Genomic DNA, 16918 nt, shown 5'->3' on the forward strand with positions numbered 1-16918 from the left:
TAAATAAATTAATTCCAACAAATGTATCCCATCTGGACTACTAGGAGGCAGACAACTTAAGTGTTTGAAGTGACTGAATCATGTATTGTACGCTGACTGCTAGTTCGCCTCACATTCATCCATAGTTTCCCCACACTAATACGAGTCTCTTCCTCTCAAGCACCCTGATACCATGGAGGAAGGTTGTATACTGCACTGCAATATTTCCCATAAAACCCTTTGCTACTGGATCTATTTCACAAGCTGAATTCTCCAGCCTGGGTAATATACTGACACACACACACACACACACACACACACACGCACGCACGCACGCACGCACACACGCACACACGCACACACACACACTTTTTTCTAAAGTTACAATACGCATTCTATTAATCACGCTACCTTTGCATCAACTGCAGCTACTGAGTTGTTCCTAAAGGATTGGGAAACTACAAAAATGCAGAAAAACTCTTCACAACATAAGTACAGTTTAGTAGGTAGCTCATTATGCAAAGCATTTCATTAACATCATAGCAAAATTAGCCAAACTTAGTAACTTAATACCAGTGTTGGAGTTTTCACCATAAAAAATATGTGGTGCTATATTCATGACACTACATCTCATAAAATGAAATGATGTTTAACATATTATAAGTCTGAGAAGCTGTCCCTAAAAGCTTTTTTTTTTACCTTTGTAAAACTTTACTGTGCAGAAATACTGCTGCTAGCTATCTTAATAATGGACAGTATATCAAAAGTAGAGTGGAATCTTTTCTGTTCTCACTGTATGTGGAAGAAAATATTTCTTAATTTTTGAACCCACTGGTTATCACAAACTTCTCCGAGTTCCTCAGTGAAGCTAAACTCAGAAAAGCTAAAGTGAACCAAATGACTCATATATTCCCATTTTTGTTTTATAGGTTATCATTATGACAGATTTCCTCTGATATAAATCAACATTGTTGTCAACCATTTTTATTAAAAACATCAAAGAACACACTATATAACACACACAAAATGTTATCATCTGAATTACTGGAAACATTTGTTACCAAGTGAAGCACGATTACACTCTCCTAGAGACCCAAATGCAGAGGAAGAGCAAGGTATAACATCAAAGTACTACCACTGCAGTAACTATTGCGTCTCATCAACACTGCAGTAGCAGTGGAAGTTGTGTCCCAGTCGTTAGTGTTAGTGATAGTGATATGACCTGGCATCCTTGTATGCAGATGCCACCAGTGTAGTGTAACTGTAGTAGTCCCACAGTTTATATTTTCTCTGCATCATGTGAGTCAATGGTTATCAGAATTAACTGAGTTATTGAAGTGATCAAGTCAGCAGAAAGTTCTTTCCACAATAGAATGTCAGTACTATTTTTCAATATACAATTTTTTGCTGCTGAATGTTTCCTTCCATTCCACAAGCAGCGATAATGAAACTGCATTAGATGAAGTGTTTCTTATTGAAATAATACTAGCCTACAGATGAAACAAAGAGAAAATAACCAAAAAAGTATTACGTCATGGACCCAGAGTTTCACCTTATCGGGACTGGATTTGTTTTCCTAAGTTTATAAACATAGATTACTTTGCAGTAGCTTAAAAGTGAACTGCCCTTTGTGTGCTGTACATTAATCTTCTTTTTTGGGTGCACAAAAAATTAATATGCAGCATGCTAAAGGCATTTTTCTTTTAAACTACTGCATGCTGCCAAGATAGCCATAATAAGAAACTTATCACAGATTTCTTAGGAATGAGAGTGGCATTTAGTTAACTATTACTCTTTCTCTTTTCCACTAGATTCTAATAACTTGATGTATTATTTTCCTCCATTTTCTCATCTTCTTGCTAAATACAACAGTAAGTGAAGATTTTAGTTTATTTTTCAAACATGGGCACTACTTTACCATGTACATTACAAGAGCTTCTTACTGATGCATAATATAGTACTATTAATATTCTACCAAAGTAAGCTCTACCAAGATTGTAAAAGCATCCTAGTTCCATTGTTCTGGGAATGAAGAAGTGGAGGGAAACTAAAGCCACTTCTGTCATCAACCTACACAGGGTTTTCATAAGCTACAGGATTTTCACAGATTTTTAAATTTTAAAACATTCAGATGTATGTGTACATTTGACACAGCACCAGCAATAGTCTCCTAAAGTAAATCTTGCTATCTTGTATTCCATCTCTTTCCTGTGGAATATTCAATACACATTTACTGTGGAGCCCATTATTGTGCTAACAAGCAAATGGGTACTTCTGAATCCTTGTATCTGAAATATACAACTTTCTCAGCCATAATTTCCTTCGCTTTGATACATTCGATGCGAACTCTAACAAAAATTACAAATTTAACTGATATTTTACAAATGTTTACACAGTTATTTATTCACAATCATAACAAAATGGTTATGTCATAGCTCATAAAGACTTTTTGGGTCTTTATGAGTTGTGTTTGCATGCACAACACATGAATATTTGTACTTCCATGGTTTCAAATTATCCTTTATTGTTGCTGTCAATACATGTGTCCTCAATACAATTTTATTCCTATGTAAAGAATTAAGTGGTAGCACAGAGCAAAAAATAAGATTATACCTTTAATTTATGTAGATAACTGTAGTATGTGGCTTACCTCATCATCTGTTACACTCAGTGGGTCACATACATCAAGAGAATCATTTGCAGAGGTTAAGACCTGCATAAATTGAAAAGCATTAATAGCAAAATGAAAATATAATGAATTAAGAACACAGTATCATAAGCTATGTTTGTAAATACTACACAGAGAAAAAGACACTTTCACTGTTACATTACTTATGTCTCATATTGTCCTTATAGACAGAAAGTCGAAGCTGTAATATAAACAAAAGCTTGAAGGTGCATCTCAACTATTGCAGAGACAAAGTTACCAACTGTTGTCTAGCCAAGTGTTTCACAGTAACCCTAAGTACTCTTTAATGCAGACACAGGGTATCCCCATGCACTCTTATTTAAATCATCGCCACCTGGACTGCACAAGTCACTTTGTGAAACTAGTGTGGCCAACAATCAGGGCATACATTAAAACAAAAAGAGTGCTTTAATTCAAATATATTTACATAAGCATCACAATACAAAACCTTCTATTGTGTGCTACTTTTTCAAGCTGTTCTGGGTGGAATGTTTCCATTGTCATTTCACTTGAATTGTTTACAAATGAATCACTGTCATCAGAAAAATGATTGTCACTCTTGTGTTCACTTGGACAGTCCTCTAAATGTTCCACTGTCTCTTCCTCAGAAAGACCTGTGTGAGAAGAGCTAGACATTTTGCACCAGCTAACGTGAACATAATAATTGCAACCTTTCTCTCAACAGAACTGCTATAGTTCAACCTAATACAGGGTTCACTACACAGAAGTCCTATGCATCTCAGGATGTCTAGTACAGTGAGATAAGCTTTGAAAAATTGTGTCAAATGAGACTCAACAATGGAGTAGAAAACAAAACTCGCAATGTCGCGCACCACTTGCCACAGGCATGGAAAGGGTTCAATAACATTAGTCTCAATACCATACATGGTTTAAATAATGTAACATAAGCCACTTGATAACCTACTCCTGCTAATGTTGTCACTCTTTTCAATTATATCTCATAGGCAACTTGTATTTCGTTATGATTTCAGTGCAAGAATAATGTACTCAGTTGTTGGCTAGAACCATTTTCACATACATTCATTATGAAATAAAGCACTGCCATACATGTAAAAAGTAAATAAGAAGAGAAAAATTTTGAAACAAGATTTTGATATACATCAGAGCCTAGAAGCATCTTTTTTGTTAACTGTTATTGAAAAATTTATCTTATAATCTTAACAGCCTATGGATCTCCCACTCCAAACTTTGAGCTTTTTATGAGAAAGTAACAATTGCTGTTAAGCAACCTGATAGAAAAGGAACTCAGTTAATAGTTTGTGGAACATTCAATACTTATTTTTTAAAGGATTTGAACTGGGATAATAATGCATTGGAAACATTACCCCACTCTTAACGATGTGATTCCAGTGTGAATTTTCCAATGTGTATGCACCAAGACAGCACAACACACAAAATGGAAATATTTTGATATACAGAGCTCAGCCTGGGGAAAAATTAAATTTTATCTGATGGTTAAGGTACTAGCAGACACGTGAAAATGAACATAGACTACAATGTGTTCTCACAGTGTATGGGGCTAAATGGCAGACTACAAACTCTCATTCAGACCTTAGAATGTTTTCTGTCACCTACTGCTTCGTTAATTTCTGCAATTTATTGATTAAGGTAAAAAATTAACCTAGATTTGTAGTCAACATTACAGTGTACAGCCACTTTTAAGTGCCTAGGTAAGTAAATTCAAAGTCTGGCCAAGGCATGGGCATACTGACATGGTGATAACTCACAATTGGTTATGGTAACAGTGTGGCTAGAGGCTGAAATACACACTTCTTTTAAAGGTACATCAAGAGTATGTTTAACTACTATCACATTTAATACACTCCTGGAAATGGAAAAAAGAACACATTGACACTGGTGTGTCAGACCCACCATACTTGCTCCGGACACTGCGAGAGGGCTGTACAAGCAATGATCACACGCACGGCACAGCGGACACACCAGGAACCGCGGTGTTGGCCGTTGAATGGCGCTAGCTGCGCAGCATTTGTGCACCGCCGCCGTCAGTGTCAGCCAGTTTGCCGTGGCATACGGAGCTCCATCGCAGTCTTTAACACTGGTAGCATGCCGCGACAGTGTGGACGTGAACCGTATGTGCAGTTGACGGACTTTGAGCGAGGGCGTATAGTGGGCATGCGGGAGGCCGGGTGGACGTACCGCCGAATTGCTCAACCGTCTCCATGAAGCTGGGCTACGGTTCCACACACCGTTAGGCCGTCTTCCGCTCATGCCCCAACATCGTGCAGCCCGCCTCCAGTGGTGTCGCGACAGGCGTGAATGGAGGGACGAATGGAGACGTGTCGTCTTCAGCGATGAGAGACGCTTCTGCCTTGGTGCCAATGATGGTCGTATGCGTGTTTGGCGCCGTGCAGGTGAGCGCCACAATCAGGACTGCATACGACCGAGGCACACAGGGCCAACACCCGGCATCGTGGTGTGGGGAGCGATCTCCTACACTGGCCGTACACCACTGGTGATCGTCGAGGGGACACTGAATAGTGCACGGTACATCCAAACCGTCATCGAACCCATCGTTCTACCATTCCTAGACCGGCAAGGGAACTTGCTGTTCCAACAGGACAATGCACGACCGCATGTATCCCGTGCCACCCAACGTGCTCTAGAAGGTGTAAGTCAACTATCCTGGCCAGCAAGATCTCCGGATCTGTCCCCCATTGAGCATGTTTGGGACTGGATGAAGCGTCGTCTCACACGGTCTGCACGTCCAGCACGAACGCTGGTCCAACTGAGGCGCCAGGAGGAAATGGCATGGCAAGCCGTTCCACAGGACTACATCCAGCATCTCTACGATCGTCTCCATGGGAGAATAGCAGCCTGCATTGCTGCGAAAGGTGGATATACACTGTACTAGTGCCGACATTGTGCATGCTCTGTTGCCTGTGTCTATGTGCCTGTGGTTCTGTCAGTGTGATCATGTGATGTATCTGACCCCAGGAATGTGTCAATAAAGTTTCCCCTTCCTGGGACAATGAATTCACGGTGTTCTTATTTCAATTTCCAGGAGTGTAACTTCCCTAAACTTGGAATTTTGGCAGAAACTCAGAAATATAAATTATTCATTAAAAGTACAAGGCAGCTAAATGTATTCCTGTAATATATTAATGAAAGTTATTGTAGGACAGAGTTTTTATCAGCCTACATAATTTATAAGAATATGGACTTGTATTAAATGTAAATTTACAGCATCTATCAAATATATGTATTACACAAAATGACTCCTAATAAGAAGGGTTACTAAAGATATTACACATATTGTTACAAGAACTGTTCCAGTTCTACTCCTGACAGTCTGTAAACAGTCTGCAAATAACTGAACATAACCATAGTATAATAATGCAAGACTACAGGAAAATTACTAGCAGCTAATCTATGCTTCCTTAACTAATGCACCATTTACATTGCAAAATTTGCCAATGATATAATTTTACACCACATGCAATTCATCTGCAAAGTCAATACTCACAAAATTCTCACTTTCTTCTGCTTCCAAATTTAATTCTGGAGGCTCCTTGATAGAACCAAGGGACCCTGAGATTACTAATGGATCTTCACGACACTGAAAAATGAAAATATAATCTCAATTACAATGTATTATACACTCCTGTACATATATCACATGACACTGAATATGTTCTTACGAATACCATCATGATTCTAATCATCAATGATTATAATTCTGTAGTATTGAGGAGAGACAACTAAACCAGTTTGCTGGCCAGCTATTCACTACCACATATACATATGAGGTTATTCCAGTGCCACACAACACAATGGCCCTTCCCGTAAGATTCCAACAGGGCTTTCTCTTATGTAACACATTTCATATCATTAACAGACCTGGAATAGACACTGGCCTCACATCCTGCCTCTATCAACACTATTAGCTATGTTTCAGTCAGTAATCTTTAAAGAAAGACTTAATTCAACCATAACTTCTGGGATCCATAAACTAGGTGCATTTCCTGGGGCCTCCTTGTCCTTACAGCTTTGGTCTGAATGGCTTCAGGTATGCATGTCAAATGTCCAGCCCACTGAAGTCTTCTATAGCTGAAACGCAGTGCTGTTTCCAACTTTCAAGTGCTGAGTGCAAACGGCTGCATGCAAAATGGCTCTGAGCACTATGCGACTTAACTTCTGAGGTCATCAGTCGCCTAGAACTTAGAACTAATTAAACCTAACTAACCTAAGGACATCACACACAGCCATGCCCAAGGCAGGATTCGAACCTGTGACCGTAGTGGTCACTCAGTTCCAGACTGCAGCGCCTAGAACTGCACGGCCACTCCAGCCGGCTGACTGCATGCAAGAACAGTAGCTGTCTACAGAGCTGTGACAACAGTGAGACATTGCTACAAAGATATTTACAAAACTATATTACATTAGTAGTTGATGTAGGTGTATAAAGCTACCACACCCAGTCCACTGCAATCGTCAGTGATCAACTTATGCAGACTCAACTGCACTCTTCAGTTCCTTAACAACAACAGGCTTTCTTGTGAATCTCTTCCAATTTCTGCTACTTGTTCATCTTCTTGTCCACCAATATTAATCATGCAATGAACCAAACATCTTCACCAATATTTTATGCAAAGTAACGGTTCTTGTCAAATGTCTTTCACATACTAAAGCCATCAGCTTCATGTAGGTCCAATCAAACCATAACTATAATATTCCTAGATTTTAGGATTTTTTAAAAATAGTGTGCAAAACTATTATTTTCTTATGCTAGCAATTGATCAGTGATACACATTTTTATATTCATATTTAAGCTACTGTTTTCGGACGTGTTACTTTTAAATTAGATAATTTTGCATCATTAATCCTCTGACTGTTATGTAAAAGACTTGGTAGCTATGCCCTTTGGTGCTGCAGCAGCATCCTTCCAGCCATGCACTGGTTGCTGAATCCTGTTAATGCATCCACAATTTGTCAGCTTTGTGTTTTATAGTATCGTTTCCATCTATGGCCATCAAAAAAGTCAACAGGAGCAGTTTCACTGCCACACCATGCATGGCACAGCAATGTGTAGTTTAGGACTGAAGGCAGAACTGAGCATCTGCAGATGTTGCATGGAGAGGGGCCTAGGTGGCTGGTTCCCACACTATGCCACATGCAACAGATTACCTGGCAAGATGCAGTTTGTGCACATATAACATGGAGATAAATCTTACACCAGACAGTGATTCCACTTTTATTCATTTACATAGTCCAATATTAACGAACCTTTGTAATATGCAATAATATGTAAGTATGAATTCACAACATAAATTTCAAGTCAGTAGCTTTCACAGTCCTGAAAATGTGGTCGGAACGAATCAGAAGTGTATGTGAAGAATGAATCTTGAATTTTGCGAGCATGTCCTGGAATAGTAGAGAGAGTAATACATTCTGATTCAGTGGAATAAATACGAAAATTGTCAGTAACTGTATTGGAGACGCAAAGTCATTATGCTGGTTCATAAGAGATGTAAAGATATAATCATTAGAAGTTTATTTGGAACAAATATTTTTGGCAATTTAACAAATTATGTTTAATAAGCATTATTAGTCAGAGAGATTTTCTTCAATATCTGAGAACAAGCAGAAAACTCACTGTCCATCACTATAATCAGTCAAGCAGGGAAATACATGTTTCTGTGGCACAAGGTGGTGTATTGCACAAGCCACACTTGGGAAGTCACAATTGAGTCATCAGCATGTAAATTTTTATGCTGTGACTTCAATGATTTTATGAAAATGTTGCCAAAATGCGTTTTAATCAGTAAAAAAGACCATGGGAAATTGAAAATGGGCATGTTTATGATATATGATTTTAATGGCATATTATATATAAGTCGTATATAATAAAAGAAATGTAGTTTTTGGTATATTTTGTTGACATACCAACAAATTGTACACAAAATCAAATTAAAACAGTTTATATACTGACTGAATCAGTATTTAGTGACATCATGAGTTAGATGAACTATGGACTTCTAGTGTCATCTTTTATTTGAGATTAAAGCTTAAACTTTAGACAGAAACGCTTTTACAGTCTACTAGAGATTTGGTTATCATTGGAGTATGGATCTGAAAGGAGTTTTCTAATTTGGCTGTTCTGAGAATATACAACATATATTTATTAAAACATTTATTCCAAGTAAACAAATCCTATACAGTAAAATGACATTTCATACTTTCAGTTATTTCCTGTTATGGTGCAGTCTAGATGTTTATGAAGTGCTGCCACAGTTTTAACAGCTTTTCTTAGCTGATTACCGCATCGTGTCACCTACATCTGGAAGCGGAGTATATGGGGTTTAACAAAGTGAATGAAACCATCCATATCTTACAGGATTACAGGCTTATATGATAGTTCTTTGTACGTGCCATACTGCTGCACACAGATGCCAGTAAATTTGGCAATATGTCAACAGACATGCTACTCAGCCCTGAGGGTAATCAACAATGCCTGATATAAGCAGCTGCAAGCCTGAGCACTGGCATTTCATAATGTTCCAAAAGTTCACTACACTATGCCCAAGAATCATCCTGCTCACTGTGGACTCCACAGTTGCCATACAAGTAAATATCCTGATTCACTAACACACTATAGAGCTCTGACTTGTCTGGTGCTGACACTGCCAGGCCAACATGCTCCACACCTAATCTGCTCTGATGTCAGCCGCCATCTCTCCATATGAACCTTGGTCACCGTAGATTTTCAACATTCTAGATAATGTATGAATCCTATGATCTTGAAATTTTTATTTGCCTGCTTGGCTCTAAATCAGTAGCCAATTCAGTTTCAGATAAAAAGCCCTCTATTACGCATTTTGTTCAGTCAGAAAAATGATATGTGTTAATAAACCTAATTTAATTTTACTTATGTTACTTTCTGCCACGAACACAGAACTCTTGACAAGACAGTAAATGCACTTCAAATGCAAATCGTAATAGCAATAGCATAGGAATTGTCATGGACAAGCTATTCTCAGATATCTAGAACTGCAGAAAAAACAACAAGAGTAGCAGCAGCAGTGAGGGTATAAGACCAGCAGGTGAGACAACATGAGTAACAACACCAACAGCTACTATACCTCATAAGAAAGCAACAACTATCAGCCACAACACAGCCACATCATCACCATTTCACCTAGCAGCAAGCAACATCAATGATGTGGACCAATGCTGTGATTAACTTGAGGCATGCTGTCAGCCATAAAGATACCAGCTCATCAGAGAACTCTTCCTGCAAACAGGAACCTCCAGCACTGAACTTCAAAGATTCAAAGAGCTGTTAGCCAAGTTGAGCAGTTACTATGACCAACAAAAGCATGAGGTATCTGAACAACTGAGCTTTCTTAACTACACCAGTCAAGCAGGTCAGATTTACTTGCAATATGCTACTTGACTCCAAGGTATCAGCTGGCGTTGTAAATTTCAGTACACAGCAGATGACTGCTGTAAATCATATGCCAATGTGCTCATTCAAGACAGACTAGCACAAGACACACTGACCAGCAGTTTAAGAGTTGACGTACTGAAGTTATATCACCCCAGTTTAAAAGATGTACTACCCATGGTGTATACCTATCAAATAACCCAAAAGGCTTGCAGGCTGGAGCTCCAGGCCACAGATGGTGATGCTAGCAACAGCTCACCAGGGTTTTGTCAAATGTCACAGGTTTAAAAAACATTACCACAGAGTTTGTCTGCACCACCAAGCAATCTGCATGACTTTGGGATAATAGTCCACTTTGCAACCTTCTGCAGCAGTACAAGAGCATTATTGGCCCCAAAAGTGGATACCATTAGCACTATCAAAGACAGGGCCTTGTGGATACACCAAGGGACCGTCAAGAAGACCATTCAGTTCCAGCTTTATTCAGTGGTCACAGCAACATTCCTATCAGCCCAAATGCAAACATCACTGGGCTCTCTTAACTACTCTATTGTTCCATGCCATTAATTGGGTTTGGCCAAACTCCATTTACTTTAAAAGTGAATGGTTTGGCCAAGTGACACAAATTGGTCACCATAAATTTCGAATTCACAGCAGTCGAAAACAAAACTGTTCCATATTATCCAGCATGATCTCTAAACACGTTCTTTCTCACAATCATCGACTATACTCATGTCATCAATGAATTTGTACTGCCACATCAAATCAGTAATTTCTGTTCATTTACCAACCTGTTTAAACAATAATTAGGACGTGAAAAGGGATTGTCAGTTTACATTCCATTCAGAGTCAACACCAGTCACCAATTATTGTGGACATAACCAAAATCCCATATGCTTTTAGAAACCAAGCAAGGCAAAACTTGCCTAAGCGCCTGAAATGTGTTGCAAACAGTGTCATCATGTCATTGGGCTTCCCTGATGGTTATGGTTCGTAAACAAGGTGGCTCTCATCAAATTTCTGGTGGTTTCAAGGTTACATTGAAAGCTCAAGCCACAGCTGACACATGCTCATTGTCCAAAGTGGAACATCTACTTTCACTTGTACCTGGAGGTTATGGTTGTTCTAAAATAGATTTGTCAGAAGCCTCTAGATCAGCAGGCATAGATCATGGTCATCAACACACCATTTGACCAGTGCACACTCCGCTGCAGAGTGAAAATCTCATTCTGGCAGTGCACAAACGAATTATTCACAAATCAGGATGGAAGTGCTCGACATAGGTGTTCAGAAGGTCATTGGGTACCTATTCAACATTAATTTTAACCTGATTACCAAACACATACCATTAAGGCAATTTTGGTTCCTGATCATCATCACTCAACAGAAAGTGCAGCATCTTAAGCAGTGGGCCCAATTTTGATGTACTTATCAACACATGATTATTTTTCATTCCAGGAACTACTATGTCGATCAAAATGCGCTTCAATGCTGCTAATCTGTTGCCAATAAGATGACCAGCATCCAACAGCTCTCAAAGACCTCTCATTTACAACAGAACACTTGGCAGATGTGACAACAAGAGATGCCTCTCTCGAAAAAATCCTCACAACGATACATGTCCATGGCTGACCTCAAATACTTCAACTCAAAAGACTAGAAAAAACTTCTCTCCATCCTCTACCAACTGTGGGTACACAAAGGACTCCTTTTCCTGCCAATGGCAGATGTTAGTGATAGTGTGGTTGTCCCTCAAGTTCTCTGACTGGATCTCCTGCCTTAATTAAAGAAAAAACCATTTTGGGACAACCAGAATGAAACATCTATTATGCCATTACACGTAGTGGCGTGACACAAATAACAATATCATAAAAATGATGAAGCACTGTTAGATGTGCGTGACATCACAGCCAGTGCCTTTCCAGTAGTTCTATTCCTGGCCAGCTCCATAAGAACCACAGTGGTGGCTACATAAGGACTTCATATGACATTCAAGGGTCATATGTGGATGGTCATAATGGATAATGGACTTTCCATCTGTCATCAAGATATGAGCAGCACGTTTCAGTCAGGACAACAGGGAACATATTTATTACTCAAACTTTATGTAAGTATGTGTTTCAGCTTCAAATGTGGCCAGCTGAGTTCCAGACGTTCTGTAAAATTTAGAGCATCCACCACATTCCAGCAACAACATTCCGTAAACTGTCCAAAGGATATAAAAATGTCTGGTGCATGAGTACATACTGCAGGAGGCAAACTAAAAAACCCTCACCATTTTTCAGCACATAGCACAGAAGCGCCATCAATGTGAAGAGCCCAGCAGAACTACTAAACAGGTGACATGGTGAATGCTCCACATACTACAGCTAGACAACTAACTATCACGATGGGAACTTGTGAAGCACTCCATTCATGTTTTTCACCATGAGGACATGGTAAAGGAGATGCACTCAAATATAAACTGTCTGGCCAGTACAAATAAATGAACAAGTATCAGTTTCTCTGAGCATACCATGTAAGAAGATAATATAATTGTGATATGGACACACAAACTAATATTTATGATGGATGATGCCTTAGTGAAGATTTACGAATAAGACTGTTATTATGTACACAACAGAACAACTTATCTAGTTGTAAGCAGTAGGTGGAAAACTCAGTAATTTAATTTTTGCACAGTTTGGAACACCCACACTTCATGCCATCATCATCACTATTACTGTATTAATGTATATACTGTTTCACTGTTTGTATGTACTGTTAGGGAAGGTAAATCTGAAGGAATGCTGCACTGTGTGTAGGATGATGATGATGATGATGATGATGATTAGTGTTTAGGGCGCACAACAGTGAGGTTATCAGCGCCCGTTCCCAAAAGGTCAATTCAAAGCCGAATTGTGAGAGAATGGGTATCATTCAAATTGCAAGATTGGTCACAGCAAATCAAAACAGGGAGATAAAACTAAAATTAAAATAGCAGTACAAACAGGTAAAAATAATTAACGGTGGCTGAGTGACCACTTACAAATAATGGGTGACCAAACCACTGGACAGCACATTAAGACTTCAATCCCAATATTTTGGGAAGAAGGCCAGACATCACACAAAAACATAAAACCCTAGCGACACGCGCCTCATTATTAGTTAAAAGAGAGGGTAGGTCTGGTGGGAAACTGAAATCTTCCCTCAAACCCTCATATAAAACACACTCAGTTAAAATATGTCATATCGACAGCTGTGTCCCACGTGTCTGACAAGTTGGAGGCTCCTCACGACATAACAGAAAACCTGCGTCAAAGGACAATGTCCTATTCTAAGCCGTGTAAGGGCTACTTCCTCAGCGCGTCGTTGTCGGAAGGAGGTGAGCCACGGTCGGACAGAATCCTTCACCGCTCGCAATTTATTATCCCTCACGTCCAGCCACTGAGCCTCCCACCAACACATGACCTTCCGAGTCACAAAAGACGTAATGGCCTGCAGGGGCATGGAACAGCGAGCAGGAGGTGGGATGGAGCAAGCCTCCTTGGCAGCCGCATCTGCAAGTTCATTTCCAGGAATCCCTATGTGCCCTGGAACCCAGCAGAAAATTACATCCTTACCCTGCTGTTGCAAGAGCAGGAGTGCGTCCTGCACCTCTTGCACCATCCGATCTGTAGAGCACTTTGGGAATCGGAGCAGATGATGAATTTCGTGCCACGGTGTCGGCGCATATGCTCTAATGCTTGCAGAATGGCAAACAGTTCTGCATAGTAAAATGAGAACTGCTCTGGGAGCCCTATCCAATGGACAGTATCGGGAAACACAGCTGAGCAGCCCATAAAATCCCCCTGTTTAGACCCATCCGTGTAAACAGTAATAAAATCAGAATGGCGTTCTAAAATCTCAGTAAATTTAATTTTAAAAAGGTGGACCGGGGTACAATACTTCCTGTAAGCAGCCAGATCAAGAAGTAATCTTGGCCTTTGTAGTCGCCAGGGAGATCCCCTACTCCATCCCTGGTGGAGTACCTTAATGCCCTCCAGGTGTACTGACTCGAGACTCTCCTTTGCACGGATGCCAAACGGCTTTGTTGCCCCGGTACCGTGGCGGAAGAGACGTGCCAGTGCCGGCTGGGAAAAAGTGTTGGATGCCAATGAAAGAGGAGTGGACTTGGCCCTGTACGCGTGCCGTACCACGAGGAGAAGACGCCGAATGGACAGTGGAGGCTCTCCCACCTCGACAAACAGACTAGCAACTGGACTCATGCGATAAGCCCCCGCTGAAAGCCTAATACCCTCATGGTGAATCACATCCAACATTTTGATGTAGGAAGGTCTTGCAGAGCCAAAAGCTTGACATCCGTATTCCAGTCGAGGTCGCACAAAGGCCTTATAAAGTTGGAGCAGACGTGCCCTGTCAGTGCCCCAGGATCTATGACTGACGCATTTAAGGACGTTTAAAGCCGTGAAACAGCGGACTTTTAGATCCTGTATGTGTGGCAACCATGTGAGCTTTTCATCAAAAATAAGCCCGAGATATTTCACTTTTTCCATAAAGGGGAGAACAGTGTCTCCTAGTTTTAAAACAGGGAGATTAAAAAGAGAACGGGAACGGTTAAAATCTACACAAACGGTCTTCTCCAAAGAGAGTTTAAAGCCTGTGGTCTTAGACCATTCCTCCAATGGCACGAGTGTTAGCTGTAATTGGCGTGTAGCAGCTATGAGGGAGGAAGACGCACAGAAAATGGATAAATCGTCCACAAACAAGGAGCACTGCACGGGCCGTCATACTGTGGACGCAATACTATTGATGGCAATTGCGAAAGCTGTCACACTGAGGACACTTCCTTGAGGGACACCGTTCTCCTGCTTAAAACGGTCAGACAGGACATTCCCAACCTTATACTTAAAATACCTGTCCGACAGAAAGGATCTGATGATTGTGGGTAAAGGCCCACGGAAACCCCACTCATAAAGCTGCCGCAAAATGGTATGCCTCCCGGTAGTATCGTACGCCTTCTCCAGGTCGAAGGAAACCCCGATAAGGTGTTGCTTACGTAGGAAAGCATCTTGTATCGCTGTTTCGAGTAGGATCAGGTTATCTAGGGTGGAATGATACCTCTGGAACCCACACTGGCAGCGGGTAAGTAAGGATCTGGATTCGAGAACCCACACCAGGCGCCTATTGACCATACGCTCAAATGTCTTTCCGACGCAGCTCGTGAGACTAATGCTACGGTAGCTACTGGGTTCGGTCCGATCCTTCCCTGGTTTTAAAAGGGGAATTAAAATCGATTCTTTCCATGAACTAGGAAAGTCGCCTGTCTTCCAAATTTCATTAAAAAGTTGAAGGAGGACTTCCTTTGACCGCAGTTCCAACTGCTGCAGCATGCTATACGATATCAGGTCTGGACCAGGTGCGGTATCCCGAGATACTGACAGTGCAGAGTCCAACTCCCACAAAGAGAAAGGCTGGTTGTATTCCTCAGTGTTCTTTGAACGGAAATCAAAACCAGCCCTCTCCTGTGTACCCCGATACCGCAGAAATTCTGGGTCCTGGCTAGAATCGGCCGTAATAAATTGAAAAGATTCTGCCAACGCCCGGGCGATGTCTCTTGGAGATGTTAGGAGACACCCCCGCGACACCGCTGCTATTGGCGGTCGAGAGTATCGCCTTGAGATCCTCCTAATTGCTTCCCATACTTTGCTTGAAGATGTGGACCTATTGATGGAGTTCAGGAACTCACGCCAAGACCTCCGTTTACTCTCCCTAACGATTTTTCTCGCCCGCGCCCATGCTATTCGGAAAGTTGTCAGATGCGCAGCAGTGGGGCACCGACGGAATCGCCTCAAAGCCGCCCGTCTGTCTCTGATCGCGGTACGACAGTCGTCATTCCACCAAGGGACAGGCTGCCTCACAGGTGTTCCCTTTGACTTTGGTATGGATACATCAGTGGCATGGTGCATCACCGCCGTAATGTGATCCACCCAATCCTGGACGCCTTCACACTGTTCAAAAACAACCAACTGCCGGTAGAGCGTCCAGTTTCCCTTCCGGAACAACCATTTCGGCGGCTGTGCAACACGACCCATTTCAACTGGCAGATGGAGCCAGATAGGATAATGGTCGCTGCCATAAAGGTCGTCGTCTACGACCCACTGAGCAATGTCCGCAAGCACAGGCGAACAAATAGAGAGGTCTATGGCAGAAGACGAACCTGAAGCGGTGCTAAAATGCGTGGCCTGACCTGTGTTCAGCAGTATGATTTCGGGAGTCCTGATCAACTGCTCAATCATCTGGCTTCTGGGGCAGGTTTTGTTGGAACCCGATAATGCAATATGAGCATTAAAGTCTCCTAAAATGAGAAAGGGACGGGGTAGCTGATCAATGAGCTGTGCGAGGGCTTCACTGTCAATGAGCTCAGCGGGTGGTAAATACAAGGAGCACACTGTGACATTAACCTGGGCCAGGATCCGAGCTGCAACCGCTTGTAGCGTTGTGGTTAAGGTCACAGGTGAGGAGTGGAATGTGTCCTTAATGAACACTGCCACCCAACCCTGAGCCCTATTACCAGTCAGGTCGTCTTTCCTGTACATGTGATATCCTGTAAGTACTGGCGTGTCAGTCTCTTTAAAATGTGTCTCTTGCAAAGAGATGCAAAAGGGGTTTTCCTGTACTAACAGCTGCAATTCCTCAAAGCGAGGTCTGACTCCATTCAGATTCCACTGAAGTATGGGAGCCATATCAGCGTTTCGGTTTAGATTTCCCCATGTCTTTGCGCCGCGCTGGTGAGGCACTTGTAGAGCGAGTGGCAGCAGAGGGGCTGCCAGGTGCTGGGGAAG

General features: G+C 41.4%; 1 protein-coding gene across 3 annotated transcripts in view; it reads right to left on the reverse strand.

Moving 5' to 3' along the window:
* The window catches only part of LOC126108698 (zinc finger protein 708-like), a 213747-nt gene that overhangs the window by 57310 nt on the left and 139519 nt on the right, over positions 1-16918 (reverse strand). For all 3 annotated transcript variants that reach the window (XM_049914014.1, XM_049914015.1, XM_049914016.1), the window contains exons 5-6: positions 6174-6266; positions 2630-2692 (exon numbers count right to left, since the gene is read on the reverse strand). In XM_049914014.1, the coding sequence (XP_049769971.1) occupies positions 2630-2692; positions 6174-6266 (156 nt within the window). The remainder of the gene's footprint in view (positions 1-2629; positions 2693-6173; positions 6267-16918) is intronic.

Source organism: Schistocerca cancellata, chromosome 11, assembly GCF_023864275.1.
Source record: "Schistocerca cancellata isolate TAMUIC-IGC-003103 chromosome 11, iqSchCanc2.1, whole genome shotgun sequence".
Lineage (NCBI taxonomy): Eukaryota > Metazoa > Arthropoda > Insecta > Orthoptera > Acrididae > Schistocerca > Schistocerca cancellata.